Consider the following 27,419-nt stretch of genomic DNA (forward strand, 5'->3'; position numbering starts at 1 on the left):
TATATTGTCTTTAAAGTTGTTATCTATCTTCCATCCTCACTGTATATGCCGAATGTATTTCTCGAAAGAATTTTCAACTCCGTTGAATACGGTCTCTGGTGACTTCTTGCTTTCGTCCTTTACTTCTCACTCAATTTTTTAGAATCGCAGAGCCGAATGTAAGCTTGAATCTACAGCCTAGCACCCGGATAGGTAGAACGGAAGCTAAGCACTTAGGTGCATGGATGCATATGCATGGCTTCGAGCTAACTTTCGACACATAAATGAGCCGTGACCTAATCACTGTCACTCTCAGCCTTCCGACTGTCGATTTAGAATCTTCCTAGTTTAATCATTGAGTCGATTATATATCGCCAGTAATCATGAAAGGCTTCGAGCCACTTTACCAGGCCAGTAACCAGCCAACACCCAAAATCAACACACCAATAACACCACATCCAGCTAATCGCACATGCACAAGCGCAGACCACAGCTACCCAGCCCTTCAACCCATTTTCACTCCTACCCGGTCTCCTCACTCTCGCGCCTCTCTCAAACATCGCTCACCGTACTGCCATTCAAGGCGTCTCCCCACTCGACGCGTTGATCCTGGCCCCCGGCCTGCACCTTCAACAAACAGCCACCGAACTACATAAAGCTGAGTACCCAGCCTGCGCAGCTCTCACCACAGGCTATGTCTTCCGCGTCGAGAACCCCGCCACCGTCTTCTTCCTCCAACGCATCGGCCGCACCGGGCATCTGATTGACCTGGACGTCTCTGCGACATCTCCTTCGCGGACCCTGCCGGCTTCTAGGAACGCAATCGCATCTCTGGCCTACTACGCCGCAGCAGGAGTCACTACCTATTCTGCGTACCGCCTCTATGCGCTCAAAGATCCCTGGGCAATGGTGTTCCTGTCCAATCTCATCCTCACGCGGGTAGTCAACTTCGTCTCGTTGCGCCGGCGCTCGGAACTAGGCTGGTTCGGAGCGCCGGAACCAGGCGTACGGAGTGATATCCTTGTTCTACTCTCCCAGGACCGCTGGATTCGTATCCGTGGCGCGACAGATGATGTCAAAGGGCTGTTGTCTGGCACGTGGCTGAGGGAGCCCACGACTGGGGAGAAGTTCTTTGGCGCCGTTACGAAGTTGCTTGCGTATGCGAATGTAGCTGTTGCGGGTTATGCTACGACGGCTGGCGTTGCCACGCTGATGTCTATGTTGCTTGTGAACGGCGGCTTGTTGGCGTTGGATGGGCTGCGAGACTGGCCGCTATGTATGTATGGGAGAACAATGGGACAAGTTGGCGAGGCGAAGAGATATTTTCGGAGGAGAGATCTGGCGGAAGAGCTGATCAAGGAGACTGGACGAGACGATTGGGCTGTTGGCATGGGAATGATAGTCAAGAAGAACGAGACGGTACTAGTAACCATGTAGCGAGCTATGGCTAGCTGTATAAAACATATCGAATCATCGTCATGATAATTTCGGTTGAAAATTTGATATCAGCATTCAAACTCTGATGAGGACCCACTGGCGCACAAAAGTGCTTACGTCCTATCCAGATCCTCTCCATTTCTTGTTGTACGACCTGCAGATCTCTAGGACTTCAGTTCGTCTATAGAGCTACTGTGTAGTTTGCATTTATACAGGTTGATGAAAAATGTTACTATATCATATCTTCAATAATGTGTATGAAGACCATATAAACTTTTCACGGCATATATCTGTAGAACAGAGACTAGAAAGCTGGTAAGTACTACTGGATGCTAATGGCACTGTATGAGAAAAGAACAAAGTGCTCTCTTGGAAGTTGGCTTAGTTGTCGTTGTGCGCGAGGGATCGCTTGACATAGGAGGAACGATCTGATACTCCATATTAGCAGATTTGACATTGAAATAGCCGTATCACCGGTCTAAGCGGTTGACAATAAAGTGGCTCTCTGAAAGCTAACTCAATAGCTCGATGATACTGACTGAGTAGAAATTTGTGTGTCTGCAAAGTCAAGTGACCGGATAATGATATTGATGAATGATAGATAGACTGCCAGAACGCTCCAGGTCTCGAAATATCGAGTATTTATCGCCCTTGAACCGAATTCGATGGAAGGACCACAGATTCTTGTATCCCTGGTGCTATCGAAGTCGGCTCTCGTGTTTCATCAGCAGCGAGCGTTGCAGCACCGTGTTAGAACTTATAGCTCGATTGAAGTATATGTCCCCGGCCTTGAAGGGACCAATGCGACATCTGTCCGGGCTCCCTTCGAAGGCGGAGCGAACGATATCTCTGACTTCTCCTATTCCATCAACGTCGATCATAAACACAGAATCCCAGGGTGTGTGGGTCCAGAGCAGCTCAAGAAGTTCGATGAACCTACGCTCCCACTCATTGACACCTTTTTGCTGCTTGTTTTCGAATCCGACGACAGCGCGATCTGCATGTGGGTTGACGACGATCATGTCGATCCTCTTGACGTTAGTGAGTATCTTCTTTAGCCTCCAATTGGCCTCTCCACACTCAGTGCTAACAACGTCGTTTACATCAACAATGAAAAGTAGCCTCGTGATCCTCGGCCAGACCCCAGGTGTCATCCACAGTACAGGAATATCGCGATTCAATGAACTAAGCTTGAGGGAGAAAGGTCGGCAGTATAGGACGTCCAGAACCTCGTTGCTGATGCGCTTGTTCGTGCGCAGAATAGAAAGGCCACCTTTGCCACTGTCCTTAGGTTCACGATTCAGATGTACTTCCTCATATCGTGATCCAATGTCGCCGGCATCTATGGAGTCGAGATTCGTCGCCAAGTGCGCCAGTAGATGTTCGTATATGAGGATCCGAAGTTCTAGCGACAATCGGAAGAGAGGGCATGTGGTATTGGTGTTCTTTGAAAGATTCTCGGATGTGACCGGTAACGCAAATTCCGAGACATACGAGGTCTTGCACGAGTCTGAGGGAGAAAGAAGATTGTGGGATAAGCCTGACAGCGAGCGTGAGGTGCTGAAGTGACGCTCAACGTGGAGACCCTGATGGAACATCCTAGCGGGCTGGCGGCGATGGCGATGGCGATAGCGATGGTTGTGATGTAGTAATGTAGGCACGACGTTGATAACACTGGATTGCGTGAGGACAAATAGAGTCTGGGGATGCGAGCGGGGTAAAAGTAAGCGTTCCCTCTAGCGGTTGGAGGCTGGTGATATCTGCCTGAGGTGGTTGTTATGTATTTCAGCCACAGTACGTCCCGTATTAGTTAACAAGAACTCTGGTAGCACTGTACATCGATCAGAAAAATATTGGTAAGATGAAATGTTTGTTTCTGTGCCGTTACTACAGTGCGTAGATGTAAGGTGTTGTGATGCGCTCGAGGACCTCTCTGCTCAGTGCTCGTGGGATAGAGTTGGCACGTCTCTGGAAAATTCGCGTCTGATACGCCCGTGGCGGTTCAGATGTGCCCTTTTGTTTTGACTTTTTGCTGGGGCGAGATTGTGTGCCTGAGGCTGAAAGTTGAGAGGCCTTTTGTATTTTATGTAAAAGCTGGGGAATCATCGGTCACCGGGATTCAATAGACACTCTTATTCGGCTAGGCGATCGTAGGGGATCGAGAGTGATGAACGTCCGGATTCAGATTTGCCCTTCGGTATGTTGTTTCTCTTTTATTTTTTGGCTCCTGCTTCTATATTGGTGCCTGAGGCCGAAACTGCAAATGAGCACCTACCCTTTAGGTTTAGGTTGTCGTAGGGTATCGAGAGAGTATGACAAGACGCACTGGTAGACAGGATAGATAGCCTTATCTACCATATCCGCTCTCTGTTCTCGAGTAGATCCTATGGCAGAGTGCTGTCCTGATCCACATAACGGACGACCTCGAATACATTTTCTTGGAGCAGGGGTACATTCGATGCTTCTCTATGCCTAAGCCTGTAAGTTCGGAAGATTTGGGTTTTGTACAGATCTGAGATTTCGAAGCGTCCTGGAATTGGTCGTATTCAATTCTATTCGGACCAGGAGATGACTGTAGACCTCCCATCGGAGTTTCTAGAGGCAGGAGTAGAGGATTATTACAAGGTCTTGTTGAATCGGAACTCCCCGCCTGACATATGTCATATGTTGCTCTCGACACTTCGGAGGAATTTCATGGAATAAAACAATGAGCCTATGTAGTGATTGTAAGTAGGAATACCGAATACCTTCGCAGAGCCAGCGGTACAGAGGATAAGTTGCGGACAGCATTGGAAGTAGAGTCTTGATATAAACCGCATCTTTGTCTACCTGATAGGTAGTACTGACTTTTCCATAAAATGTCCGGATTCACAATGCGTAAGCCAGTCGCATCGTATATGCATGTCATGGGAACCCAATCTCTTGATCCAATTGCTTTAACGGTAATGTTGTGCAGGCATTACTTGTATAACATCGTTCATCGAACTATTGCGTCTCTAGAGGACACGATACAGCCAGCCTCGCAATCGGGAATCGTTGTGCTGTTGTAAACCAATTGAGCTACATCCCTCCCTGGCTCAGTGGCTGGATCGCTCGGGATCTGAAATATCTTCCCGTTGACGGGAGCAGTCACTGTTTCCAAAACATCTCCCCAAGCATTGCGTACGATCGCCACTTCCTGCCCTGCTACGACATCGTCCATGAGTTGTACTAAAGTTTCGACGAATCCACCATACTTGCTGGGCAGAGAATGAAAGACGTTGCCAATGTACGTCTTGCTTAGGTCTGCAACATAAGGTGTAGTCCCGTTACCGGGAAGCATATTCAAATCAACCATCAGACGATCGATGAAGTCGCCGGCTCGCTTGATAAAGGGCTTGTACCACACCTTCGCTGCCCCGAGCTCCAGAGTAATCGCAGGCACACCGTACTCGACAAATGTGGTCTCAATACTGCCAGGTTCTCCTTGATCGATCTTTAAAACATCGGGCTGGGCCAGCTCTGCCATGCGCTGCACATATGGAGCGCGGACATCACTGTAAACCCACATTGGCGCAGACGAGCCTGTGCTTGAAGTATGTATGTCGACAGCTACATCGACACTGGAGGTATTGCCCCAGAGATTGTTCCAGATAATGAATGCAAGTCCATCTGGACCACTCGACCCTTCATCCGGATCCTCGCCTGGGAATACACGATTGACATTGGTCAAAGTACCAGAGCCTGAGGCTGTGTAGTAGTTGCGTTGACTCAGGTAATTCCCAGTTGGATTTACTGTTGGTATTCCGATGACTACGCCACATGTTAGTGATTCGAAAGTAAAGGACCGATATACAGCTCATACCTGTGCCATTGAGATGTGGGACTATTTCCTCGAGCCGTACAAGTAGCTCTTGTGCAACACGTACAGGACTCAACTCATCACCATGAATCGACGCGGATATAGAGAGCTTCTTGCCCGTCTTCAAAGTTTCTGGGCCTCCGCGGGCGACGAACACTGGGAGTTGCATATCCCACCCACCACTCACACTGGGAACACGCAGATAGTAACGTGTGACGGCGTTGGATGGTACATCCTCAAGTGACAAATGAGTTATGACCTGTGCACCATGTAGGATATCGCCAGTGAAGTTCGTTTGCGCGAAAGCCAGTTGAACCGCGAATGAAAGCGCAAGCACCGTAAGGAAGCTCCGCATGTTGAAGCAAGGCGTGGTTGCGAGGTTGGATGACGGGAAGGAAGCATCATCACTTATAACCCCAAGCATCGTGGGTGAAAACTGGGCTTATCCGAGTTCAGCAGTCCAGCTGTCTCCACCGACATGCCTCTTTCGGTTATTCCCAGCTCTTATCAAGAAGACAACATCTTGGCGCACTTGGCGATCTACGTTCAAGATCGTGATCGCAAGCATTACGTTCAAAGGACTGGATGTCGCTCAATCACCGGTCATAAAACAGCTGGAAAGACGCGACTCAGCTGATACATGTGCATGATCTCTGATGTACGAAGGAGGAAAGTCGTGATGTGATCGTGGCTATTTCTATACCTATCTGAGCGCCATGACGCCAAGAAATCTAGAGTGGAGCAAACACGTACAGTACACGACACATACTTCTTGGCTCCATTGCGCCGCAGAACTTCAGTCATTTATTTCTCCTTCGTGACAATTCTGCACTCTTGTCCTATAGCCAGAAAGCTCATCGGTATCGATTACATGACCAATAATCCGCAAGATTGTAGATGCATTACAGTCCATCTGAACACCGCTTCGCATCCACACGAGGCTAACTTGACGGTCTATGCCTCAACATCCTTGTAATAGACATCTCGTCTCGGCCAGGCGCACATCTTCATAGCATGGTCCATCAATGTCCCTTTACCGCCCCAGGTCTCATCAGCAAACTCTGCCATTGCATCCAGACCGTTGAGTAAAGTTCCTGTCGTCCATAGTTTTCCATCTCGATGGAAGCGTTTCCGAACCCAGGTCGTTTCAGGAGCCGTGGCCTCAAGTTGAGACAAAATCGGGAGCGGGCAAGTCGCCGTCTTACCTTTGAGCAAGCCTGCCTGCATTGGGGTCATCATGCCTCCGCACACTGCGATGAAGGCGGAGCAGTCTGAGTATGCCTTCCTGATGAAATTCAATTCGGCCTCAGTGGGAGTATAGGCAAATTCACATGCGCCCATGACGACAATGTCCAATGGTGGACAGGTCTCAAAACTGTCCTGCTAGTACATCAATACACTACGCGAGCATATGATTGAGACGACTATACCGTGGCTTGGAGTGTCAAGTTGGGGGACAGCTTTCCAGCTCCACCGGTTTCATTTACCCAATGGATTTCTACTTCCAGGGCTTGAGCTTTGTGCTCATCAGAGTAAATTTCCTCCGGAAACTTTTCGACATTCTTCTTGTCGATACTCCCGAGCAGGTCCACCACTCCGATGTCGAGTAGTTCAGTCACGCTGCTACTCGTCAATAACGCACGGCCTAGTCGAACGGGGTTCGCACCTGTTCATAAGAACAACCCCGGCATGAATCTTCCGACCGGGCTTTGAAAGACTGAAGGTAGTGTGTTCCGACATTTTGATCAAGTAAGATTCGTGAAAACTGTATAGCAGATGCTCTGGCCCATGTTAAACATGGTAGGAGGGAGCGTTGCAGCCTTTATATGCTAGGTCTCATGCAGACCGATCACAATCCCTGGAAAGCTGGATGCCTGATATTCCATCTCGAAAGCTGTGTGATCTGCTTGATCGGACGCAAATTTCTGAAATATTGAGGAAGTTGCTGGCCTCAGAGAGCCGGGACGGCATACAGGCTATGGCCCGGGCCCGTGGAATACGTTTTATGGTGTGTTCCTTGGCATCACTCGGGAAGCTAACATCGCGTGAAACTGTGCCAAGAAGAACTTCCCAAATTGCAAACGCATATCGCCCTCAACCGGCTCATAGCAGCCCACCGGACCGTGGCTGGACGCGGACAATATATCATGATGCTGCCGCCTTGCATTCTTGGACATCGTGTTGGTCCGGTAAACACTTTACGGATTTAAAGGCTCTGTCATGGAGCCGAGTCTGACTCCTGATGAAGAACGCCATGCTTCGCGTGTCTCAAAGGCATGCCAAAGATGCCGATCATTGAAGGCACGATGCCTACCTAGTGACCAGGAAGGAATCTGTCAACGGTGGGTGCCCACAGACAACACAACATTCACCAATACTGAATGTAATCTCAGATGTTACAAGTCTAGGAGGGAATGTGTTTGGACTGATGCGCAGCAAAGAGTAAGAAAAGCGCGGGCGCCGTCGTGAGTGTCACCAGTCACAAGCCTACGGTTCTACTGTCGTCCCTCAATATTCACAATCCAGGCGAATTTCTCAAGTCGAACAAAAGATAGACGGCCTCGTGGCTCGCATCACCGAAAGGAATGTTGCCGAATATCCTTCCCCTGCAGCCACGTCCTCAGGTGAACCCTCGACACCTGCAGCTCTGCGTCCTGATCGCACTCCAGTTCTGCAAGCTTCTAGGACTTTGCGCCATGCTCGGAATGAATCAGAGAATGATAAGGGATCCGAACCACCTATTTCCTTACCTGATCTATCCAATATGCACTCTTTTGGCATCAGTGCAGATGTGCCAAAGCCAACGAACCCTCACGCAAAGATGCCCAGAAAGCAAGACGATCGGCTCAGACAGGGCATCCTCGCACATGCTGATGCAGAGATGCTCCTCGAGGAGTACCGGGCTATGGCTCCTTCATTTCCTTTCGTTCCAGTCTCATCGAGTGTATCGATTGAGGACCTTCGATCGCAGAAGCCCATGTTGTTATTCGCAATCATGACTGCTGCTTCACGGAAGAACCGAGCTCTTCAGCAAGTATTGGAGAAGCGCTTTCGACAAGAAATTGCGCTTAGAACTATTGTGCAACCTGCGAAGGATATTACGCTCCTTCAGAGTATCCTCGTATACTTGGCTTGGTATGTTTCCCACAACTCAGCATTCGTCTCGGTATGCTGACAAGCCTAGGTACCATTACTACCTGGACTATGCGCTGGAGAACGGCGCTACCATCCCACATCTATGCATGAGTCTTACAATAGAGCTACGTCTCGACCCGGGCTTCAGCGCACATATGCTTGGCGGGTCGAAGGGAATGCCACTCACGAAGAGCGGCGCTGAATTGCGAGAAGAACAGCGGACTCTACTTGGCTGCTACTTCCTGTGTTCTATGTGAGACATTTGATCGGCCTTTGCCATATGAGCATATCTGACCGACGTAGTATTGCAAGCGGCTACCAGCGGCCAAACACGTTCAAGCGTTCTCGGTATATGTTTGAAAGTGCCCAGGAGTTATCTGCAGACAAGGAGCTGGAGGCTGACCATCTACTCGCACCTCTCGTGGAATCACGCCATATAGACGACGAGATATACGCCGCGTTCCATGGAGAAACACCCCTTCCGAGTGATCAGATAGCCACCCAGGTATACGCCTGGCAAACAAAACTCCAAGCCTGGAAAACCGAGCTACAGCACACCAACCACAGACGTGCGTAGAAATACACACACCATCCTCCGCCCAATTTCAAAATACTGACTCTCACAATCCAGTCCTCAGCCTCACCATCCACCCCATCGAGGCAAACCTCTCCCTCGCCCTCCTCCACTCCCACTCCGACCCAACCCCAACCCTCCAAGCCTGCAAATCCCACCTCGACACACTCCTCTCCACACCCGCTGAATCCTACCCACTCCTCTCCTACCCCGAATGGACCACCCTACCACACACCATCATGACGCTCGCAACGCTCTGCATCCCCAGCAGCACGCATCCCCCCGACTGGCTCGCCGCACAAGCCCACGACCGCGTGCGTCTCGACCTCTACCTCGAGGCTCTCTGCTTCAGAGCCCAGTCCTGCTCGGTCTACTGCCCGCCCGACAGGCCTGACGTCGACTACTGGGCCGCTCTCAAGACCGTGCTTGTTGCTGTCGGGCGCTGGTACAAGAAGATGGTGGACGCGGCCGGGGCGCGCGATGTGCCGTTTCGTTGTCCGGGCCGCTTTATGGCCGGGCGTGTGGCTGCGCGGGCGTCGTCGCAGCATGTGAATGCGGGTGATGCTCTTGCAGATACACACCCGGGTTTGAGTATGCACGACGCGGATCTCTTTGCGGATATGGATCTGTGGATCGACTCGGGGGATTTCCTAGGCCTTGGCGATGTAATTTAGCAAGTCTGAGACGGAGACATACTATCTCAGGCAGGGTGTGTGCAGTAATCAGTCGTAACAATCTTGGATATAAGGGAAAATCTATGAATCAAGAATACTATATATTGACCTTTGCGATATTCTTATACCGAGCTTGAGGAGGTTATCGATATATAGGAAAATAGTATATACATAATTTGTATCCTCAAGATACTTTCCTTAGACCTGACAGTCTACACTCTATACATGTCGTACTAAGATACTCTAGGACCTAGCGTGTTACCTCCTATCTGGTAGAATACCACAAGTACTAATTAGTATTACTATTTCTTATGCACCAAGCACTATAATGTATACCTCAATCTATAAATAAGACCCACATCCAAGTCCTAAAAATTATAGAGTATAACCCAGATTATAAAAACGATAACCAAGCTCTAGCTAGCTAGCTAATACATGAACTATACAAAATCCACGCTCCTCAGGCCGCTGCACCCCCAACATCCCTCCTTAACACATCCAACAGCCTTCTCTCATCCACCACCTCCTCCGCCTCACGCACGCTCCCATCTACTTGAGCGCCCCTATCCTCTGCCCCCGCAAACATCTCATCTGCCTCGCGCCGCACCTTTTCCAGCTGCTGCAAATAGTCGCTTTCCAGCACGTATCCGCTGGGAAGCGCGTCTGGTGGCTGTAGCAGTGCGTAGATGGTTGGATACTCGAGAATGGTACGGGACGCGAGGAGGGTGTGGAGGGTTGATGTGCGGTCGAGGGGGATCAGGATGGTGTCGGTGCCAAAGGTGTGCGGCCGGTGCAGGTAGAAGTGGTGGTGTTTGTCAGTCGAGACGGGTTTTTTCTGGGGCGCAGATGATGGCGTTCGTGTTTGTGCTTGCGATGTGGTGGTATTCGAGCCGTTGGTGTCTGTAGATGGCGAGTCTGAGATTGCCGTCGAGTCCTGCGCGTCGTGCGGCTGCGGCTGGTCTTCATGTCTATTTTCAGCACACAGGCTTGATTCATCTGCTGCTCCGTCTACCTGTGCGAAGACCTTCCTCCGCCGCTTTCGACTCTCCGGCTGCGGCGGTGCGCCATCCTCCCCGCGTGCACGCTTGTTCCGCAGCTCGCGAAAGTGCTGGAAATACGCCTCTGCCAGCGGTCTCGTGTCACGCACGTCATGATCCAGCGATTTCGAAGCATCATCATGCACCCACTCCACCGTCCAGATGAACACTCTATCCCTACCCACCCACCACACATCAGCCACAACGCTCACCAGTAAAACGAGAACAAGAAACTCACTTCTTCACCCACCGCGTCCGATTCGCCCGCTGCCTCGCCATGCCCACAGGCGCCTTATGCACCACCACGCGCGTCTCCGCTATCCTCTCCACAAACCTCTCTCCTCGCGCCTTCGCATTCGGTACTCCACTACTCGCCTTCGCCCTCTCCTCCCGTCTCCGGTCCACATCATCCTCCATCCGCCCAACACCCCTCTCGATTCCGGACAGGAAGTTGTAGTCGTGGTCCACGCCCGCCGGCGTGGCGATCTTGCTGCGCGGTACAAAAGCGGTTGGGTCGCGCACGCCGGAGCACGTGGCGCGCTGCTTGTGTTTCTTGCAGCAGGGCAGCGAGCACGTGCGGGTGGCGCAGCGCGGACAGGTGTATTTGGGGATGCTGGTGTGGCAGATGGTGCAGAGATCGCTGAGTAGTGGTTCGGATGAGACCATGACTACTACAGTGCTGGACTGCGAGCTGAGAGACGGATGTTTAATGTAAAGCGCGTTGATGGGTGGGCCGTTTGTGTGTTGCGCGCGCTGGGATTGGAGTCAATGCGAGAGATATAGGACCCTGCGGATATTTTTTGAGTATATTAATGTTGTTGATAAACTGTTACAAAGGCGTGGATGTCAAAGGATAAAATTATATTGGGGCTTGACGTCACGTGGTGAAATCTCAGGGTTCATAGCGGACTCGATAGCTAGCGTGTTTTATGGGGTTAGTGGATCCGAGTCAATATACGCTAACCTGTTTCATACCCATCCCCCATCGTAAACCAGATCCCAAGGTCATTATAACAACATGACATTAAAAAAAGAGCGATAACTGCATTTAGTATGTATCAGCAGCATATAGCGAACTTGCATACGGATTAGCACATCCGTAGCCTCGACATCTAGCGCAAAGCCAGTCACAACAAGCAACGAACAATATTTCGCAGCACACAACTCGATATATATGGCACTTCCAAAGCAAAGCATGACTACTCTTCCGCTCTCCCTCTCTTCCTCTACCATTCGTGTCCTCTCCGACCTGGAAATTACAAAATCCCAAACATTCCATCTGAAACAATACGCCGAAGTCTCAGCCCAACCAAAACTATCTCGCGTGTCCCCAAAACAAAGTCCGACTCAATCATCCTCGCGGCAAGTCAGAAAATCAGAATATTCCTACTTTCCTAGAAGGCCAAAAAAGACATAATCGCGTCCATCGGGTTGTGTGCGCCGCCGTGAGGCAGTTCCTATCTAGTCCTTGTTTCCCACTGCGAAAGAAAATCGTCCCCCTATCCGTCGCTAAGCCGATACAGCTACAAAGTCCCACTTCAGTTGCTGATTGTATTCCATTCCTCTCTCTTCAAGCCCCTCCGGCTCCGGGCTCAGACAAATTCGGCAGGTAGTTGTGTCAGATTGCGAACAAGATTGCACGAACTACCAATAACAAGCAAAGATCAGGACCAGAACTGTACAAGATAGCTAAGGAAGATATAAAGGGCTTCGTAGAACGTAGTAAACCCCAAGAGTATAAACAATCTTGGTAGACTTTTGCGATCAGCCGGATCGGCTCGATCGGAGAGTTTCTTCGAATGTAAGAAGTTGCATTGACAGCCTTTATCCTGGTGGTCGAGCTGGATCTCCAGTTCTATTACTGGGTATCGAGAGTGTAGATGAACGTGTTTGGTGGTATATGACGCATAGTTGAGAAAATCGGGCACGTGCTGAATCTGAGAATGCGACAGAAGACAAGTAACGCCCGCTCGCTAAATAGATCGACGAAAGGGATGAAATGATTCCAGCGTAGAATTCGAAATGGTCATGAACAGTCGTTTCAGTAGTATGTGTCAAGATTGGAGAAGATCATATAATGTTAGTCGTCAGTAGACACATCGGACCAGAAATGTATCAGATCATATTCGGGGGAGCAGCGCCCCATTGAAGGTAGTCAGGAGGCATGTTGGCTCGAATCTCTTTTGGCCCTCTGACGTAGCCAATGGAGGGCTGTTGCTGTTCCAGAGACTGACCGTGTGAGAATGCAGGGAGGAGTGGCTGTATGTCGCTGATACTCTCAGAGGAGGAGCTCTTCCCATGGGAAACGCTGCCCCGCCGGTGGAGATCCATGGGTGGGATGCTCTCGTAGGGAGAATGGTGATGAGGGTCGACAGGAGGCGACTTGTTCTGCGAGCGCGAGGCACTGCGCATACGTTCAGTCACTCCTCGAAGTCGACTGCCGATGCTTTCACTGACACTGCCACGACCACGTCGGTGACCATTGACAGGGGACGTGGTTGTGACGGGAGCTTGAAGTACTGGAGGCGGTGGCGGTGGGATATCCGAAATAGGCATCACATTCCCATTCATCTCATCAATAGCAATATTGATCACACCCGAGCCAAGTGTTGATGGCGAGTTGCTGTTTGGAAACATAGGCGGTGGAGGTGGAGGGGGTGGTGTGGAGAGATGGCGAAGCTCTGGAAGCATTGGCGGTGTGGTAGGTCCACCTTCAATGACAATAATTTGATTATCACCGCTAATGGTCTCGTCTATGCTGGCTCGAATGGTTGGGCTAATGCGATTGGCATTAGCAATGGCCGCTGCAGCTCCACTGGAGATCCGGCGTGAATGGGGATTGCCAAATTGTGCACTGTAGTGGCCATGTGTGGGACTGTTCTTTTCGATAGGGGCAGACATAGTCAAGGTCCGAGACGGCGGCTTTGTCACAGGTTGACCGTATGTGGTTGAAGGCAGGAGTGGCGCCAGGTCGTCGCCGGGTACAGCAGGCGGCTGCTCTCCAAGAGGGCTTCTTTGCATATTGCTTGGGATCTGGGGTACATCTGGAACATCTCGGTCCTGGTCTTGACTCATGTAACGAGGATGCCGCATAGCCCTTGGAGTTGCGGGAAGGCCTATCGGTGTGGATGGAGTAGAGTGGCCGAATGTAGTCTTTGGAGGACCTTTGTACCGACCAGCAAACTCTGGTTCGGCTGTTTGACTTCGAGGTACCCGGTCAGCATAGGAGAAAGATGGAAGAGCAGAGGTTGGGCTATTTCCAAATTCATTGTTGCTGTTCGCGCGCTCCATGATAGGTCTTGCAAAATCTCCTGGCAAAGGAATCACAGGAGCGGATGGCCGGCGTGCCAAAGACAAACGCCGTTCTTCTAGCTCACGTTGAGCCTGCTCTTTCCTAGCTTGGACTGATGAATCAACAGTGAAGTCTGTAGTAAGCCTGGGCAATGCAGTAGTGCTGCTGTTCTTGAACGTCGTAGGAGGAAGTATTCCATCTGGCGACGTTGGGGCAGTCTCACGACGTCGACTTTGCTCTCTTGTGCCTGGCCGACGGCTGGAGGATCGCTCTCGTGGTACTCGGCGGTCTGGCGATCTCTCTCTACGCGAACTGGTACCACGCTCGCCAGGTCGTTGGCTTCTGCTTCGCTGCCGTAGTCGTCTCTCGGTGTCCGCTACTGCACCGTCCTTTAAATCCTCTTCATCTTCACGATAGAATTGTGCCTGAGATGACATTGGTAGTGGCGAGGAGGGCGATCTTGCATGCGAGGTTTCCAGGATCAGCGTTCGGCCCCTTATATCACTAGGAGCCCCTCTATCGGTACTACGCTGTCTACTACGGTTACGGCTTGCAGTCCTACTCGATGCTTTGATTCGATCGGGCGATCTGGCTTTCCTAGACATTTTCGATGACGCTCGAACTGAGCTGGAATCAGCAGCTTTGCTGCGACTGCGCACGCGTCCAGTTCTCGAACTCTTCGACTCTGTTGGTGACGTGACCTTGTAATACTGCTCAGCATCGAATGTCTCAGCCTGCGACGAGAACAGATGCGCGTCGTCAGGAGACATTGACACTGGAGAAGATGGAGACCTCTTCGCAGGTTTGATGTACTTGACTCCTGCTGCTCGTCCGCGGGACTCGGAAGCTTGTCGACTGCGACTGGTTGGCTCACGGCTCGTACCGCGTTTCCGACTTTCAGCCCGCTGCTGTCGAGCATGATGACTAGCCTCATCTAAGCTGCTGATATACTGATCAATGCTTCGGATCTTGGCACTTTTCAGACTTCCTCCCATGCTGTGGCCAGTAAGTGGCGGGCTGGGTTCATTCGCGATGGATCGGACTGAAGAGGGATGAGCTTCCCTAATCACCATGTCACCCATATCTAGGTGCAAATCGCCTGGCTTTCTGCTGCGAGACCCATTTCTGGAGCGCGACTCCTGCAGAGCAGTGAACACACCGACAGCAGGAGATGGCAACGATGTCCCAGTACTGGCCGTAGATTTGGTGGGATCATAAGCAACAGCACTCAATAGAAATGGCTCCTTTGCGCTACTTGAAGCGCTCCGCCTGTGCAATGGAATCTCAATTTCGATTCCCTTCTGGTTCTCAATTGCTGTCTGAGGGGTTTGTCGACGCGTTGGAGGCACGATTGGGGTAGGCTCTACAGAAGTGCTTCTGTCCACATCCGAACGGGACGGGTAACGCTTTCGTCTGGTGTACGATCCGGGAGTGGCAGTGCGAGCGGAGGACGGCTCTCTCATGCCACGAGCTTGTCGAGCCCATGGTGTGGCACCTCCGGGAGAGATGGCCGATTCAGCGATAGGTGTGATACCAAGGTTCATAGGTGTCATCTCATCAGTTGTAGATCGCTGTCCGGCGCCTCCGCCGGGATTGAAGCTGGTGATAAGCTTAAGCGACGAGTTCTTCATGCGGCTTGGCATGCCTGCAGACGGTGGTGAGAGAGGAGGGCTAAGCTGGGATCCCAACACCGACTCCTTCTGTGCATGAAATACAGCATCTTGAGCGGCAGGTGAGAACCATGGTTCCGCTGACTCCAAACTTGTGCACGAAAAGCAGCGGACTGCCAACTCTGGTTGCTTATGTGCAACCGCGACCTCACCCCATTTTCGAACCAGATAAGATTGTCGTTGCCAATCGTTGGGAAACATGAGGCATGTCAAGAGAACTGCTTCCAGGTAGTACCTACGAGACACATAGACCTCGATTGCATCGTTCTGTTCTCCAAGGCCAAGGAGGATCGCAGCGGCTGGATGGATATCCCCTTTCTCTAAGAGACGCTGAGTGAAAGCTTGACCGACCTTCTTCTGAGAATCTGCACCCATAGCGCTTAGGGCTAGTAGCATCCAGTCTGAAGAAGACATGGATTCAGAACCGATCATAGATGCCATGATGTCTGAGCCATCGTCACCCAGCCACTTGGAAAGTAAAATCGCACTTGCGGATCCGGCCTTGTGACGTGCGACTAAAATCAGTTAGTAAGTACATCACCGAAAGCGAGCCATGGAGATCTTACGTTGATCACGAATCAGTGCCTCCACCGTGTCATCCCAGCCGAAGACGACAGATATCATTTGCTGTCTCATTTCGTCCACTGTTCTCTCAGAGCTGTAGGTAGGCGTCTGGTATGGTACCTCCGATAAGCGTGCTTTCACAAATGGGAAGAGATCAACATGAGTTTGGGGCTCTTCCCGCATCTTTTGGTATTCTCTCCGGAGCGAGGAAGGTTTATACGCGGAAGATGAGGCAGCTGAAGAGGTAGATCTGATAGATATACTCTCGTGACCAGAACGCTTCGAAGAGCCTACAGAAAATATTGTTCCTGTGCTTTCACTCGAAGTGGCCGACAGTCTCGTCGATGAAGGCTTATCATACCTGTATCTCCTCCGAGCGCCACCTGACGATCTTGAACTCATTGACGCTCTGCTTGAGGTTGGACTAAGGGGCCCAACACGATCACGGCGCTCTTCTTCTAGCTGATCCATTTCTTGAGCTATCCTTTGGAGTGGTGACATTGTACCAGCTTCATTCTCACTACTCGTGGTATCACCATAGGGGGCCGATGCACCCGAAGTCTCCGATTGGCTTGACAGCTCTGAAGAGGTGTCCTGCGGAATCGGCGGCTGCTGCTGACGCGCCTTGAGCTCATCTATTGAGTTGGGCGGAGAAGGAGGCGTATTTGCGGGAACATGCTGTACATTCTGTACTAGTTGGGGAGTTCCGTTCGGATTAATGTCATATTGTTGTACCGTATGATTACGACCAAGCGTAAACAACGTTGCTGTTGGTCCATAGTTTGTAATTCCCACTATATCAGGGATGGTAGGCACAGTGTCAAATGAGACTCTTTTCGTTCTGACATCCCACGCGTATGTTTGGCTATGTTACGTCAGTTGCTTGTTGGCTTGTGGTCTGAGCGTCCCGCGCCCAGTGCCATGGTATGGAAGCCGCGCCGCAACGGGATCTAGGAGAGGAACTTACCCTTCGGAATACTGTACAATGCGCCCAGTCTTTGACCAGTTGAACCAAACAGGACCACTTTCTCGAACTTCGGTTTTGCAGAGAACGCGAATTACACATGGAGGATCTCCTGCATGCGGAGCTTTAGGAACGCTCCAAACTCGTAAATCTCCATCCTGAGTCTGGGTCGCAAGCATCTCCGATTTCTGCCTAGATGATGATCCGTGCCAAGACAGGCCTATGATGGGTGATGGTGATCTCGGCGTGGTTAGTGTGTGCAGGATGGTAAAAGCGGGCTGAAGGGTGGCAATCAGGATTGATCCGTTGAGGTATCTAAAACAGTCAGCATCACACGGTGGTACTGCATAATCGTTGACTGATAGGCTTACCCGATAGCGAATGTACGGCAATCCGCGACCGGTGCCAAAGCAGTGATGGGGTCGAAAATAGTTCGCGCGGACACATGCTCTGACGTCGAGGGCTCAAAGAGTATAACGTTTCCTTGTGAATTGCCTTGTGGAATTATGAGTTTGAAGTCAAGGCTTTGAGGGGAGAATAGGTCTTACCGAATGCGACGTTGCCGTTACGCATCCATGCCGCCACCCGGATATGCTCATAGGAGGCGAACCGGGCCACTTCGTCGCCAGTCAAGAGGTCCCATACGATGGCTGTGTTTCCAGTATCGTAGCTCACGACCAAGCGGCCGGCGCCTCTCTCACTGATGTTGTCAACATATATCCACACGACGTCTTCACGGTGACCTGTGAATCTCCGCTCGATTGCCAATGTATCATGGTGGAGACAGAGGATTACGTTTCTTTGGGCGTAGAGGAAGAAGGAAGCTGTCGCAGCGCTCGGTTCAAAGCCGACGTCGTCCTGCTTTGGCGTGATGCTCGGGGCAGGCGGAGGAATTAGATTTGCCGACTTGTTTGAGCTCCGCGAGGCCGAACGCTGTCGCGAGGACAGAGGAGCAGTCGACATATCGCCCGGATGATAGCAATTTTATTGAACTGTCAATCGGGCAACAGTCTTATGGCGAGGGGCATGAAGCCGTGGGGAGGAGATGGCAGTCCGGGAATAGGTCGACGCAGAAGAAGAAGAGGGGATGCCAGCGAATTCTAATGGAATACCTAGACCTAGTACAGTGAACCCTGGGCAGAGCGCTAGAGACAGGGGAGTTGTGGGTTGCGGAGTGAGGTCTCTCTTGGGGTCCCGTCAAACGGTACGGCGAATAGTAGGCGGTCTGGGTAAGCCCATAAATTGAGCACTGGGGTACCTGAGTAGAATGGGCACAAGCTGCATGCGCGCGTCCGGAGAAAATGAGAGGAAGCGAGTACAGAGTAAGAGAGCTGCAGGCGAGTACAAAGAGGAGTAGACGCGGAGGAGAAGGGTGTAGAAGAAAGCAATGGGAAAGGTAACGGTTGAAGCTCTGTCTGCTCAGGCTGGCGAACAGGGTCCTTGAGGCCGATGAGGTCGAATCAAGAGCCGGCGCTTAGAATGGCAGATCTAGTTTAAAAGGTGGACAGCCAGCCGCGGATGGCATTGGGGGAACGAGGCAGCATGACTACTGACTAGTCTAAGCCGAGCAGTGGGATTGGGATGATGCCGTCCGGCACCAGCAGAGATGAGGCGCTCAAACGGCCGGGGTTGCACGGCTCGAGTGAATCAAGCTTGTAGGACTGGCCAACAGTGGCTTGTACATGTGCTCTCGCATGCGGTAAAGCGCGGTGGAATTATACAGGCCTTTTCGCCTAGCTCGGCCACACGGCGGAGGGGAATGATAGACGACAATGCGTGGCGAGTGGGAGCAGCGAATGAAAGCCGAGGCCAAGGTATAATGGTTAGATAATAGAACATTCATTCAATACACGCAGTAACCAGCAGTTGGAGAGAGGTCGCACAGACGAAGGTGCCTGCATCATCTTTACTGTGGGTTGTTAACGTGGAGTGGAGAGATATATTTGGGGGGGAGGGGGGGAGGGTAGGGGGTTAGGGAGGGATAACTAGGGTGGAAGTTAAGATGCAGCATGCATGATGGCAGTGAGAATAGCAATAGTAGCAGTAGCAGAGTGGCAGTGATAGAGAGACAGTGACATTTCATGTTAGTTTGTGGAGAGATTGTGTAGAGATAGACAAGCAGTAAGAAGATGTTAAAGTGTCAAAGGGCAGATAGTGCGTGTTTGGGCGTTTGGTGCTAGAGCAGCAGGACAAGCGCTCCGGCTCGCGATTGGGCGGATGCGCGTGCCTTCCCGAATCACACATTCACTTTCCAAGGCCCAATCACCAATCACCGTGCGCAGGTCCGTCCCGCACAATGACAAGCATCCTTCGGCTCCATCGCGCCTTCCCTCTTCCGTCCGCCCTCCCACAGTCTCTTCTCTGATTGGCCAGATGTCCAACACCCGTCATTACATACCAACCTAGCTATACCCTTTCATCATCATACCATTTTCGCACTTGAAGGCAAATCCCAAGCAATTTCCCACGAGGAACTGCTGCAAGTGTGCTGTGCCTCCCATAGTCTGAGCCTTGCTTTATTTATAGCCCATCGTAAAACAGTTCGATCAATCCAGGCACGCCAGCCTTAATCTCGATTCCTAACATCTCGTCGGTGGCGCCTCTAGATGCCAGATGCCGATACAAGAACTCACCATCTAACAAGATGGTGAGAGGTGTTCGGGTCTCACGGTGGTAAAATCATCAGGCCAAGTATCGACATGTACCAGCACTGCACGGCGTCCCATCACTCAGCATTGTGATCCACTGCCTTCCATGCTCTCCAACACTCCAGTTGGCCGCCTGCAAACCGACCGCCAGTCTCACACATTGCTACTACGCATGCGCATGACGTCCCGCCAGTGTTGCGCGAGTTTTGACAGGCTGGGGTTCGACATGCTGAAATGCATCACTCGGCCATTCGGGCTGCTCTGTTCAACATTCGCTTGCGACCTCCTTGCACTCTGCTGCTTCGAGAATCCTGTGTCGGCATTGCGCAGGATCCATCGGTCACTTGACCTGGCTCTTTGAGCGTCCTCGCAATGTGACTGGGCGTCGATGGCGATATGTTGATATTAGCACCGGATCAAAACACGAAAGCCCTGACCATCACCGTGTCACAGCTACATAAGTATATCCATCCAAGACTGTTGGGACAGCCACGACACGTGCCCTAATACTGGCCTTGCATCTTGCAGCATCCTCCACGTCGTGTGCACGCCTTTTACTACTTCTAGCAACGCCTCGTTGCCTCGCTGTGGCAATGTTGGGCAGCTGCCAGAAATAGCTTCCTCAATAGTGCGGACAAAGCATCGTCAAGCTGCTCGTCAAGTAGACTGTACAACAAACGCTTAGATAGCTGCAGCATGCTGGTCGATTGGCCACGACATGTCCGACTCGTCCTGTCGGCGACTCATGCAACCATCAGGTGAGAATATAGCAAGCTTTCACTTCGACCCTTGCACGAAGCACCGGACCCTGGACATATAAACCTAATCTGTATCTATCTCGACAATTTGCCGGTTCCTTATATTATACAGGACAGGACAGGACAGGACACAGGACAGGACCACTTCTTTTATTTGTCAAAGGACCCATACATAGTACAGTCATTGTTACAATTTTGCTCTTTCAATTGCAAACGGCACCAGCACGAACTCCCGTCATCTTCACAATTCAATCACATCCTTCGTCACAGTCGAACCGAGAGCATGGCGCAGCAGTCCCTGCACTGCAGCTACTCATGCTTTCCCCTCACCATTTGAACAACACAGCATATCGACACCACGTCTCTGGTCCGAGTCCCACCATTCACACACGACCCAAGCCGCAGTTCACCGTCGTTTTTCCTCCCTCTTCTCCCCCGTAATCATCAATGTAACACTAAAATCCGAGCGGAACGCACGTTGCAGATCATTGCGCTGGGTTGCGGGTGTTGCGCGCTTCCAGTACCATATTACTCTCCCTCGTCCCGTCCAACCGCCCGCAGGACCAACCGCACCAGCAAGGATATGCCCCCAAGGACAACACCTCTACGCCGCTGTCTTCTCCTTTCGCCCTGGTCAACCATTTTTATCACCTTCTCCTTCCCTCTCTCTCTCTCTCTTTCTCTCGCCGCGTCTGTCTCTATCTAAGCGCTGTCAATCAACAATTAACGCTGCCCAGATGACAGAACCGCGCAGCCCTGCAATACTGACGTCGCCTTCTCCAGTTATTTTTTTAAACTCCTTGTTGTAGTTTGCCTGAAACTGGCCTGCGCCTCGCCCGACTGCATGAGCATGAGCATGAACATGACTCATGAGCAAGGAAGAACCACGACAGCAAACACAAAAGGGACGGTCCGCTATTTTCATTATTCTCGACAAGCCTGCGGCTGGTACCAGGAAAGTGCTCGAGTAAGTAGTTCGTGTGTGTGTGTTTTGCGCAGGTCGGTCTGCATCTGCATCTGCATCCGCATCCGTGTATATGTCTGTGTGTGTGTGTGATTGCGACCGCGCAAATCCGAATCACATCGTGATCCATCCAGCCATCCCCCGCCATCTCGCTTACGCCAGCAGCACTAAACCCGTTGCTGGTCGACGTAATATGTATTTGACTTTTCGTTGCTGTCGATTCCTCATACCGTTACCGTTCGCGCGATCACCATCAATCCATTCCCGACTTTCATCCGCGCATCTGTCAACCGTTTAGCCCCATCTATTATGTCGCTGCTTCCCCCTCCAAGCCGTCCCGGGCTCGCTCTTTCCCCGTAGCGTCGCCGCTTCCCGCCAACTCACAACAATACAACCTACCGTTCCATAGAACCCTTCGCTTGTTTCGGCTGGATCCCCGTCTTACATCGTCACCTCACCACTGCCTTCCTTCTCTGGAGACCCTGTGTATATATTCTCCGATCTGAGCTGCTGGCAAGTGCGACCACCGCGGACAATATATCCTAATGTAACAGTAGCAGTGCCCGTCGCGTCGCGTGGCGCGCGAAGACAGTGCTAAATTGAAAGAAAAAAAGCCTGTCATGGCCTTGGCAAGCCCATCCCTATTACCATGGGATGGATGATAAGCAGAGAAAACCAAGGCAAGGTAAGCAGACTAAGATAACTGTAATGAGTAAGTATGTAGTTGAGTCGTCGACACATACACACTCTCTCTCTCTCTCCGCGGCCCGCTCGCTGTCTAGCCCTAGCAGCCCCTCCCTTACCTGACCTGACCGTGTGCCCGGTTTTATCACACTTTCTCAATCACAGATAGCCGATATGATGTGATGGAGGCTTGTGATTGCGGTGTTTGGGCTGCATGTTCGTGGGTCGCGGTTGTGATGGTGGTGGTGGTGATCTTGGGTCATCATGGTGGTGGTGGTGCTACTGTATTTGGGTATTGCGGTGGGGGCGGGAACTCGGAGCTTCGTCGGTGGTGTGGTGTGGTGTAGATGGAGCTGGTAACTGTAGTGACAGGACATTGGTCTGGGGACACAGGTCCGGAGTTCAACCACGGCCGGGAGGACAGTAGAGTGTCCCGAGATTAATGTCCTGTTTAGTACTTACTGCAGGTAATATGGCTAGACTCGTATCGATCAGTCTGGCGATGCGTCTTTGTGACATGTTGGATACAGCACAGAAGATCTTGGTCGCGGCAAGGATACTTACTGCCCATGATCGAATATTAAATTGTATATAAGTCTGTTTCTTAACATTTGCTCTATTGCTATATGTCTCTGTCTATGGATTTGGATCTATTATCTCTAGCCATCTTACATCATACTCTAGTGTTTGGTTAATACATGTTGACTATTATACGCATAGATATATACATTGTCATCTACGAGTCCTTGCATACGAATTGATATATTATAACGTCTTTGTCAGGTACCTTCACTATCTAGCACTTTATTGTTTCTTTACATAGGCATCTATTAGCGAAATAATCTCATAACATAGAACATGGTAATTAAGCTATAGATCGTCTATATGTTTAGTTACATGGTAGTACCAAGATTGCTTTGCTTATCTAGGTAGTACTTCCTTGTTCTTACTAACTACTAAAGTATAGACTCCTTCGTTATACTAATAGTAGCATTATCGTAGTTGTACTCGCTACCTTATAGTCTTTACTTAATATGGAAAAAATTCCCATCGTTCGCTTTTACAACTCTAGTAGAGATTTTTAGGCATAGACACTTTTTCAAAGATAATTCTATTGTTTACCTCTCCGTAGAGCTACTTAAGTAAACGTTCGATACCTATACAGATAGATTTATACTATGAGATACGATAGACTAAAAGCGTTTCATCGGTACACGAAATGTCCCGATTGATGCCTTTAGGTATAGCTACACATAGCCTATATATAGGAGTTCGGTACAAAGCGCGGTAAAGTCTTACCCTTAATCAAGAGACACACGATACCGCTGTTGTATTTGGACTTTACGGAGCAGACATAATAACCAAATGGTTTGATATATGGTATATAGCTAAGCATTTTATAATCTTACTAAGTAGGCTACCTTAATACTATGAATACTAAATAAGAATCTACTTGCGGAGTTATCAATCAGCTATTAGACTTTCTATATATGTAAGATATAAAGTTAGACTAGAGCACTTCTACTTATCTATTAGGGTAAGTCTAAGAAGAGCATACCTCTTATTCTTCTTGCTAGATAGGCGATCTAGTATATAGTGAGCGTTATAAAGTACATAAGCCAACGAAATCTATGCCGGTCACCTAATATCTCTATACTTTCTGCTTAATTCTTCTTCTCTACCTTTAGATCTACTACATTTAACTCCTGTATCTCTGTGCCTCTATTGATATGTCTATCTTGTTCTCTTAGTAATCCATTTATAAGTGAGTGAGTATCTATGATCTACTAATAGACACACTTCCTAGTAGGTACAAAAGAACGGAGACGTCTCATAGTCGAATCAGTCAGTCTGTCCGTCACTCAACATTCCTTTAGTCCCTGATGAGACGTATAAGACTTCACAAACATTGAGATTTAGCTTGACGGCACGTATAATGCAGACTTATTGAAACTAGTGCGAAAATCTTCGTCTGGAGGGAAATACTTCACATGCAAGGACATTTTTGAGTTGATCTGCGTCTTTGCTTGACTGCATAGAGTGCTATGGCCCGTTTCTTAGAAGATAGTACGCTAGAGTGAATTACAAGCGGTGACGTTGAGACTGGCCGTGAGCAGTGGATGACGACATTGTTTGCGTCAGTAATCATACCGATCGCGGCAGAGCGAGATGGGGCGTTATTAGACGGTGAGGAAGGGGCAGGAGGGAGAAGATGTACCGTGTGTTGTGCTTGAGGATGAAGACATACGGTTGAAAATGAAGAGCGTACGCATGTGGTCCGCAAAGACTGAGATCAGTCCACGTGCGTGGAAGCACCTTTTCGGTGAATACCTTCGTCTTTGGTGCTTGAAGTCCCGCCCGCTGACCCCTCACATCTGGTAGACATTCTTCGATGCGCCTCTCTGGTCAGTGCATGCCCGTGCAAGTAAGGATGGAGGAGATGGCAGGCAGATACAGTCCCCAGAGTACTTCTTCATGGTCAAATCGTTCGTTCTATCTAAACTTATTAACCGTACTAGCCAAGTCTCTCATTTGTAGCGAGTCGCGTCATGACTCTTGGGAAACGGCGACCTCAATCGCATCTAAGACCTGTGATGAAGTCTCAAAATGGCCCATCCAGCATTTTTCGATCACATCGCCAAGCATAATGTCAGCGGTAGGTGGGAAGATGTCTTGTCGAAAAAGAGCCTCGATAGAATCGCTGTCCTCAATATCTTCATACACCAGCGTACCAGTCGAGATTTCATACAGCAGACTTCCAATAGCAAACGTTTCTGTAGCAGCGGTTACGTCCCATCGGTCTGCGACGTTCTGTTTCCAGTAACGGGACTCCGGGAGAACGCTAGCTGACAGATCGCCCAGCGCAGACCCAGCAAAGTCGTGCAACAACAAAGACAGATCATCGGCAACAAGTATGTTTTTGGCACTCACGTCGCCTTGCAGGACACCCTTGGAATGGATATACACCAGGCTGCTCACGGCCGCTCTCGCCCAGCGCATCCTCATGGACGAATCAATCTCCCCCTTTCGCGTCCTCAGATACGTCCGGAGGCTTCCGTTCTTCATATAAGGGAATATAAGCCCTTCGGCGGAGATCTCGAGACAAGGCAGAATCCCTTCATGGGAGCCGAGATGCCGGTATATTTCCGCCTCGCGCGATATAAGCATGGCTGAATCCTCTTCCAGGTATCTCATTCTCTCTGTCGTCTTTTCGTCACAGCCCTCGCAAGAGAACAATGACGGAGATTTGAGCACGGTGCGGCCATCTTCGGACAGGTGGACTCTCGAATTACATCCTCGTTCTGGAAGATCTAGCCGATGAGTACCGGTGGGGCGAACCACGATCGGTAGGCCTTTGTTCGATTGACCTATAGACATTGTGGATGAAGGCGTTGAGGTACCTATTGATTTAGTACGTGGAAGTTGAATCCATAAAGCGTTGAACAAGTCTCAACAGGAAAGCCATACCACTTGATACGCCGCACTAATCCGCACTGAGTCTAGCGTAACAACTCCCTACTCAAGTATGTAATGATTTAACGACCAAGAGACGGGCATACAATGACACATTGATACCGTCGCTATAAGACCTACCTGGACTAAGGTTATTTGTGGTACAGGATATTACCTAAACCATGATATAGCTAGAAACAATTACTAGTAACATAATACTACTAGAGACAGACTACTCATAACATAATATTACTAGAAACAAGGTATCATTAAAAACACGTATTTACCAGAGATACAATAATGCTAAAAACACGCTGTTCTTAAGCCAAGGTCCCTGTAGTCTAGTAACACATATATATAGTTGTATGTAACCTCTTGATCGACGCCTAATCTGCATTACATCTAGTTGATACTTAAGGCTAACCCATCCGAAGAAGAAGTACAGATATAGGACTATTATTAGTTTCTGACCTTTTCATGCTATGGTACATTTACTACTACGGCCACACTAGCCTAAGCTACAACAACGCATGACAAGTACCAACCCTATCGCAAGACTAATTCCACCAACAACAACAACAACAACAACAACAATAAGATCAACCCAGAACCACCAACAGCCCTAACACATACAGAGTCGAAACCACCCCCGCAGGCAGCTACGACTTCGAATTCCTCATCTTTCAAAGCTTCATTTTAGTACAGCATATCACGTTCACACTTCACTACCACCCTCATGTCCTACTCCCCCTTAACCGCACGTACACAAACACCCTACCAATACAAAGTCCACCACCAACCCCACACATACTCTCAATACGAATCTGAGACCTTCCAGCCAAGGGTTATCATCTCAAGACCTTGCGTATCTCAAACGCCATACTAAAACGAGAGCGGTAGATCTTATTCAGACAGATATCGACATTGGGTTGTACGTAGGATAGTAACCGACGACTTCTATTCTATCGTCATGCAAAACGCCATCTAATTTCCCCATCTTCAAACATGTGTTTCAAAAGCTACGGAAAAGGACTGTTAGTGAGCGACGATGACACGATATAGGTAGGGGGAAATAATGCGAGAGAGTAAAACACAACCGGAAATCCAAACAACCCTCCAAAACACTCTCACGCACACAATAAATTACATACACTGCTATATTATAACAAGCCACCTTACCACCACCTGCCTTGACTACCATACCAGACCAGAACAATAAAACTCCTAGATTTTTCTCCGATAAACAACTTAGCACGAGAAGCAGCACCAGTCCAATGATCCCACCCTGAGTTAGTAACATACACATCCTAGAAGTACACACACACACACACACACACACACACACACACAAACCTAGTAGAACCCCCCTTTTCGATCGAAAAAACAACAACAACAACAATACCGATTCTCGACCTTTGGGACTCATGACCATCTAAATTCCAAAATAAAAGAAAATACGAAACGACGTAACCTCTCACGATAAATTGCAGAGAATTAACCCCCCCCCCCAAAAAAAAAAAAAGAAAGAAAGAATTATATTACCTCCAAATCTCTGCCCTCTAGCTCTACGCCCCCCAAATCCCGACTTCATCTAAGAACAAATATCCGATAACCCAAGCCAAAACATTCCACGTGTAGAAAGAACGGTAGTCAGCAGTCAGCAGTCAGTAGTCAAGTCGCAGCAGTAAGTATCCTTACCATCCAGACTTTTAGATTCCTAAATTTGTCAATTCGCAGATTCGCAG

The 27,419-nt window shown here is 49.8% G+C and overlaps 9 protein-coding genes across 9 annotated transcripts; 2 read left to right on the forward strand and 7 right to left on the reverse strand.

The window, feature by feature from the left end:
• Window positions 1–104: 104 nt before the first annotated feature.
• EJ05DRAFT_182104 (uncharacterized protein) lies at window positions 105–1,461 on the forward strand. Its single transcript, XM_033739592.1, has 3 exons — window positions 105–158; window positions 296–389; window positions 466–1,461. The coding sequence occupies exons 2-3, from the start codon at window positions 363–365 to the stop codon at window positions 1,414–1,416; spliced, it is 978 nt and encodes a 325-aa protein (XP_033604142.1). The 5' UTR covers window positions 105–158; window positions 296–362; the 3' UTR covers window positions 1,417–1,461.
• Window positions 1,462–2,114: 653 nt separating this feature from the next.
• On the reverse strand, window positions 2,115–3,014 carry EJ05DRAFT_482540 (uncharacterized protein; the record flags this gene model as incomplete). The annotated part of the gene is made up of 1 exon (XM_033745177.1): window positions 2,115–3,014. The coding sequence occupies one exon, from the start codon at window positions 3,012–3,014 to the stop codon at window positions 2,115–2,117; it is 900 nt and encodes a 299-aa protein (XP_033604143.1).
• Window positions 3,015–4,198: 1,184 nt separating this feature from the next.
• EJ05DRAFT_182132 (uncharacterized protein) lies at window positions 4,199–5,910 on the reverse strand. Its single transcript, XM_033739593.1, has 2 exons — window positions 5,261–5,910; window positions 4,199–5,208 (listed from the first exon to the last, which is right to left on the reverse strand). Exons 1-2 carry the CDS (start codon window positions 5,679–5,681, stop codon window positions 4,394–4,396), a joined length of 1,236 nt encoding a protein of 411 aa, XP_033604144.1. The 5' UTR covers window positions 5,682–5,910; the 3' UTR covers window positions 4,199–4,393.
• A 301-nt stretch (window positions 5,911–6,211) lies between these two features.
• EJ05DRAFT_496595 (class I glutamine amidotransferase-like protein) lies at window positions 6,212–6,997 on the reverse strand (the record flags this gene model as incomplete). Its single annotated transcript, XM_033746418.1, has 3 exons — window positions 6,212–6,637; window positions 6,688–6,877; window positions 6,924–6,997. 3 exons carry the CDS (start codon window positions 6,995–6,997, stop codon window positions 6,212–6,214), a joined length of 690 nt encoding a protein of 229 aa, XP_033604145.1.
• A 480-nt stretch (window positions 6,998–7,477) lies between these two features.
• Window positions 7,478–9,809, forward strand: EJ05DRAFT_535057 (uncharacterized protein; the record flags this gene model as incomplete). The annotated part of the gene is made up of 6 exons (XM_033749225.1): window positions 7,478–7,599; window positions 7,651–7,722; window positions 7,784–8,392; window positions 8,442–8,645; window positions 8,696–8,961; window positions 9,024–9,809. The coding sequence occupies 6 exons, from the start codon at window positions 7,478–7,480 to the stop codon at window positions 9,638–9,640; spliced, it is 1,890 nt and encodes a 629-aa protein (XP_033604146.1). The 3' UTR covers window positions 9,641–9,809.
• A 144-nt stretch (window positions 9,810–9,953) lies between these two features.
• Window positions 9,954–11,526, reverse strand: EJ05DRAFT_507336 (uncharacterized protein). The gene is made up of 2 exons (XM_033747913.1): window positions 10,916–11,526; window positions 9,954–10,854 (listed from the first exon to the last, which is right to left on the reverse strand). Exons 1-2 carry the CDS (start codon window positions 11,341–11,343, stop codon window positions 10,101–10,103), a joined length of 1,182 nt encoding a protein of 393 aa, XP_033604147.1. The 5' UTR covers window positions 11,344–11,526; the 3' UTR covers window positions 9,954–10,100.
• A 1,266-nt stretch (window positions 11,527–12,792) lies between these two features.
• On the reverse strand, window positions 12,793–18,130 carry EJ05DRAFT_482545 (uncharacterized protein; the record flags this gene model as incomplete). Its single annotated transcript, XM_033745178.1, has 5 exons — window positions 12,793–16,154; window positions 16,206–17,068; window positions 17,171–17,482; window positions 17,539–17,662; window positions 17,716–18,130. The coding sequence occupies 5 exons, from the start codon at window positions 18,128–18,130 to the stop codon at window positions 12,793–12,795; spliced, it is 5,076 nt and encodes a 1,691-aa protein (XP_033604148.1).
• Window positions 18,131–24,569: 6,439 nt separating this feature from the next.
• EJ05DRAFT_182331 (kinase-like protein) lies at window positions 24,570–25,953 on the reverse strand. The gene is made up of 2 exons (XM_033739594.1): window positions 25,690–25,953; window positions 24,570–25,622 (listed from the first exon to the last, which is right to left on the reverse strand). The coding sequence occupies exon 2, from the start codon at window positions 25,597–25,599 to the stop codon at window positions 24,769–24,771; it is 831 nt and encodes a 276-aa protein (XP_033604149.1). The 5' UTR covers window positions 25,600–25,622; window positions 25,690–25,953; the 3' UTR covers window positions 24,570–24,768.
• A 577-nt stretch (window positions 25,954–26,530) lies between these two features.
• On the reverse strand, window positions 26,531–27,182 carry EJ05DRAFT_182334 (uncharacterized protein). Its single transcript, XM_033739595.1, has one exon. It carries the CDS (start codon window positions 27,104–27,106, stop codon window positions 26,687–26,689), a length of 420 nt encoding a protein of 139 aa, XP_033604150.1. The 5' UTR covers window positions 27,107–27,182; the 3' UTR covers window positions 26,531–26,686.
• Between the last annotated feature and the right edge of the window lie 237 nt (window positions 27,183–27,419).

Source organism: Pseudovirgaria hyperparasitica (assembly GCF_010093815.1).
Source record: "Pseudovirgaria hyperparasitica strain CBS 121739 unplaced genomic scaffold EJ05scaffold_2, whole genome shotgun sequence".
Lineage (NCBI taxonomy): Eukaryota > Fungi > Ascomycota > Dothideomycetes > Acrospermales > Acrospermaceae > Pseudovirgaria > Pseudovirgaria hyperparasitica.

Bases quoted from the DNA above. Each gene is read 5' to 3' on its own strand.
- EJ05DRAFT_182104 (XM_033739592.1), top strand. From the start codon at position 363: ATGAAAGGCTTCGAGCCACTTTACCAG. The intron at 390-465 runs GCCAGTAACCAG...GCACAAGCGCAG, and splicing joins GCTTCGAGCCACTTTACCAG to ACCACAGCTACCCAGCCCTT.
- EJ05DRAFT_507336 (XM_033747913.1), bottom strand. From the start codon at position 11,343: ATGGTCTCATCCGAACCACTACTCAGCGATCTCTGCACCATCTGCCAC. The intron at 10,855-10,915 runs GTGAGTTTCTTG...GTGGGTGGGTAG, and splicing joins CGGACGCGGTGGGTGAAGAA to GGATAGAGTGTTCATCTGGA.
- EJ05DRAFT_182331 (XM_033739594.1), bottom strand. From the start codon at position 25,599: ATGTCTATAGGTCAATCGAACAAAGGCCTACCGATCGTGGTTCGCCCC.
- EJ05DRAFT_182132 (XM_033739593.1), bottom strand. From the start codon at position 5,681: ATGCTTGGGGTTATAAGTGATGATGCTTCCTTCCCGTCATCCAACCTC. The intron at 5,209-5,260 runs GTATGAGCTGTA...CATGTGGCGTAG, and splicing joins CCCACATCTCAATGGCACAG to TCATCGGAATACCAACAGTA.
- EJ05DRAFT_182334 (XM_033739595.1), bottom strand. From the start codon at position 27,106: ATGGTCATGAGTCCCAAAGGTCGAGAATCGGTATTGTTGTTGTTGTTG.